The sequence below is a fragment of the Nannospalax galili genome, unplaced genomic scaffold (assembly GCF_000622305.1).
Source record: "Nannospalax galili isolate Female #2095 unplaced genomic scaffold, S.galili_v1.0 scaffold113, whole genome shotgun sequence".
Taxonomy (NCBI): Eukaryota; Metazoa; Chordata; class Mammalia; order Rodentia; family Spalacidae; genus Nannospalax; species Nannospalax galili.
The window spans coordinates 4,173,583-4,177,405 of record NW_008335444.1 but is presented as its reverse complement, the minus strand read 5'-3'; the positions used below and the strand labels follow the sequence as shown (position 1 = coordinate 4,177,405).

The window sequence follows — 3,823 nt, the reverse complement described above, 5'->3', positions numbered from 1 at the left end:
CCCCCACCCCACCCCGCCCTACCGTCCTTTATAACCATTCCTGATGGCAGCTGCTGGTCTGTTTCTTCCTTCCCACCCATTTTGCCATCCAGCTTCTCCCAGGTGTCTGAAGTTGAGTGATCCTTTGTTCCCTGGTCTTCTCCGGCAGCTCTGGCCTCCCACATTGACCCTCTGCCCCCACCGCCACAAAGCAGAGTGTGAACCAGGCCCAGTGGGTCATCTGTGGGTCATAAAGGTCAATGGGCCCCTGATCTAGCTAGTAGGGAGGAACTGCACTCGTCAGCAGTCAAGTCAAAGACATGCTGCCGGGTGGAGGTGGGGGGAATTTACTTAGACATTAACAATAATCCCCTTCAGTAGAGGTTGGCGAAGTTACGGGAATAAATGCTGGGTTTTTCAAACTGAAAACTGCTTATCGCTGTGAGCTGCTCAGAGGTAGCGCACAGTCCAGAGGCCAGGGTTCTTCACCAAGTCTAGCCACAAATTCTCTGTATGACCTTGGACTGTTCCCTCTTTAAGTCCCGTTCCTCATTTCAGAAAGAAAGGTCCATTGAGGCTGAGGTTCTGCGACTTCGAGCGCCGCAGTTCCAGCGAGGTCAACTTCCCGGGGAGTCCAGCCGGCTCCTACCCCCAAGCCCCCCAACCCTATCGGCCCGGGCAACCCCGTGGACCGGAGCCAAGAGGGCCCTTTAAAGGAGCAAGGCCCGCCCCTGCTGCTTGTTGGGGCCTTCGATTGGAGGATCCAGGGCGGGGCGGAGCCCTACGCAGCTCCGAGGGGCTGGGGGTGGGTCCTGGGCCAGCTCGGCCTCCGCCCCCTTTGTTCGCGCTGCGGCGGGAGGCGGCGGCCAGGGTGGGAGGTGTGTGCGCGCGTGTGCCGCGCGGTGGGGAGCTGCGGGTCGCACCGCCCGCTGTCAGCTAGTGCGGCGCAGCCGCCCGATGGCCGGAGGACGAGCGCGGGACCTGCCCGGTGGGGCCGGCCGCGGGTGAGCCCCTCTGCCTGTCGCCTGCGAGCATGTCACCTCCAGCCTGTGCTGTCGCTTTCGCTAGCAGTGTCCGCGCCCCCGCCTCCCGCAGCCACAGTCGCTGCCTGGAGCATTGGCCCCCGGACCCCCACCCCTGATCCACGCCCAGACTCCAGTCCGGAGGACCATGGCTGGCCAGGGAGACTGCTGCGTCAAGGTGGCCGTCAGGTAAGGACGGATGGCGGGGAAGGGGCGAGCGAGGAGGGGCTCGGGCTTTGTCTCGCGTGGGCTCGGGGCGGGGGGCACAGCTTGAGCTGGAGCCCGCAGTCCAGGAGGAGGAGCCGGGTTGGAGAGCGCCGCGCGCTGGCCCAGCTGCGGCTGGGGAGCGCGGCCCTCTGACTGCTGGAAGGTGGCTTTGTTTGGGTGGCAATTTCGAGCCCCTCTTGGGAGCCCTTAATGATCAGAAAATCGAATAAACAAGGAAATCCGGTATTTCACACCCAGCCCTGGCCGAGGCGGGAGCGTCTGTGTTTCCTCTTCGCCGCCCCACAAGGCTGCTGTCTCATCTTGGGGTACCGGAGGTGAATTTTTCCCCCTCATCTCCGCCAGTCAGCTAGTTCTGTGCTCTTGATCCAGCTTACCATCCTGGGAGCGGGTTCTACAGACAAAGATCGGTTGTGGGACCCATGAAAGGGCTGGAATGATGCCTCGGCCTTCCATGGAGTGCCAACGGCCTTTGGAGAGAACCCTGCTGGTTCTGCCCCCAAGAGAAGATGGGGCTAGGGGAGGGAGGAAGAGGTGTATCTGAGGGGATAACCCCTAGGGTGGAAGCGGGCGATGCTGATGCTACATTCGCAGGCACACAGGTAAAATTGAGCAAGGGAGAGGGACCCATAGATTCATCCAGGGTCCCTTTTCCAACAGCTGCGGGACTGGAAGTGATCTGACAGACATTAGGAGGAGAGAGGACATGGCTGAGCTGGTTCTTTTGGGAGGGGCACACAGAGGTACAGTGACAGGAAATACTGCAAAGTTGAACCATTTATGTTCTTTGTGCTGCGTGGAGATGCTTCACACCATCTCTCCTGCTTTAGCTTGGGGTTTTTCTCTTTGAGAAGGGCATATGAGCTAGTCATCAAGGGAGGGATGTGGACAGGAGCATCGATCCTTGCTCTAGGCTTCAATGATGGGGGAGGGTAGTGGTCCAAGTCTAAGGTGGGTCTCTGAGACAGGTATCCAGATCCCAGGGTGAGAGGTGACCCAGATTCTAGGGGCCCTGGGAGTTGCTTCTAGACAGAGCAGAGATACTGATGGAATAGGTCTCCCCTCCTGCCCCAGGGTTGCCCCCAGCCACCTGGTAGCTCAGAGAGAAGGCACTGAGACTTAGAATGGCTTGAGGGTTGGGGGGGAGATTGAGGGCCCCTACTCGGGCACCCCTCCCCTCACAGCACTCAGAGCATCACTTCCACACTCTTCCTGGCACTGAACAGCCTGAGACAAAGGAGCCCCGCAGGTGCCTGGTGGGCTGGTGGGGCGGGGCCAAGCTGCTAGTGGGGCTGACATTGCAGCAGGAGCCCTTGGAGGTCGAGGGAGGTGCATGGCCAGGGTGGCATCTACAGCATATGGGGTGAAGCCGAGCCACCATCAAAGGAAATGAAGCTCTAACCCCCCAACCAGGATGAACCAGGGCTGAGAAGGCAAGAGTTGGGGTGTCCTATCCATGGGGGCTTTCCTTTAAACTCCATCTTGTAGGGGAGAACCAAACAAAGCCTCCCTCCTCTGCTCAAACACCCCAGTCTGGGCTGGGCACGGTAAAATGTGGGGCTCTCATTTCAGAAGCCTTGAGACAATGGGCACCTGCGTAGAGAGTGAGAAAAAGCTGGTGTTGCCTTCCCTCTACCACCATCAGGAGGTTCCTAGAGCCCTTTCCACAGAGAAGGGATGATGTCTGACCTCTGCACCCACATCCTCAGGATGCTCTTCCCAGTTGAGTGGCTGGTTTAATGAAATCATAGGGAAACTGAGCATGAAGAGTCAGCTTTTCAGGAGCTCTGGGACGGTGAGAGCCCTGCCCAATCCTCCCCTCTTGGCTCTTGATGTCCAGCTCGGCACTCACCAGACCTCAATGGGCAGCCAGCTGTGGAAAGCAGACAATGCCTGGACAGAAACCAGGTTCTAATCAGAGAGCCAAGGGTGGTTCTGAGCTGGGGCTGGGAGAGGGGGCAGATGGTGCTAGTGATGCTCTTTAGGGGGAATTCTCCTTGCTTGAGGATCACCTTCTCCCTCCCAGGCCCAGAAATCGCTTGTGTCACCCAAGCTGAATGGTGTATTTGTGAGAAGGAACAAGGATTTGGAATTGCCTACACCAGGCTTCCTAGCTCCCAGCAGGTCTAGCTGTCTTTCTGACTTCTTGGAAGTCCTTTCTTGTCTCTAACTAAAGTGCTTTCTGAATTCCCATGAGAATCACTTGTGGCGAGCCCTGGGATCTGACTGGACAGGCTTGGTCAGAGGTATGTGTAGGAAAAGAGGCCCTGTTAGAGGAGGGGTTGCAGGGGCTCTTGGCTTCAAATCTGGAATGAAGATCAAGCTGTCTCTCTACAAAGTGCTCCCTGGAGGCCTGGGATCCTACAGTCCAAAGGAAGGAACTTTCAGGATATGGAAAAAAAGTTCAAATGTGAGCAGGCTCCTAAAGCCCCACACCGTGGTCTCCCCTGCTAGATGGGGCCAAGCCTGTCCACTCTTATACCCAGACCAGTCAACCTCACATAGGAGATTCCAAGTCAGCCCCTGGCCTGCCTTTGATCCTTTTATCCATTAATCCCATGCACTCATGACTGGACTACAAACTGGCCTTTACCTGC

At 57.7% G+C, this 3,823-nt stretch overlaps 1 protein-coding gene across 6 annotated transcripts in view; it reads left to right on the top strand.

Annotated features, from left to right (window-relative positions):
* Nucleotides 1-819: 819 nt before the first annotated feature.
* The window catches only part of Kif21b (kinesin family member 21B), a 49,458-nt gene continuing 46,454 nt past the window's right edge, over nucleotides 820-3,823 (top strand). For all 6 annotated transcript variants that reach the window (XR_003849127.1, XR_003849126.1, XR_003849128.1 and 3 more), the window contains exon 1: nucleotides 820-1,190. Coding sequence is in view for 2 of the 6 variants with exons in the window: in XM_008830281.3 (XP_008828503.1) it covers nucleotides 1,150-1,190 (41 nt within the window). In the remaining 4 variants the exon portion in view is untranslated. The remainder of the gene's footprint in view (nucleotides 1,191-3,823) is intronic.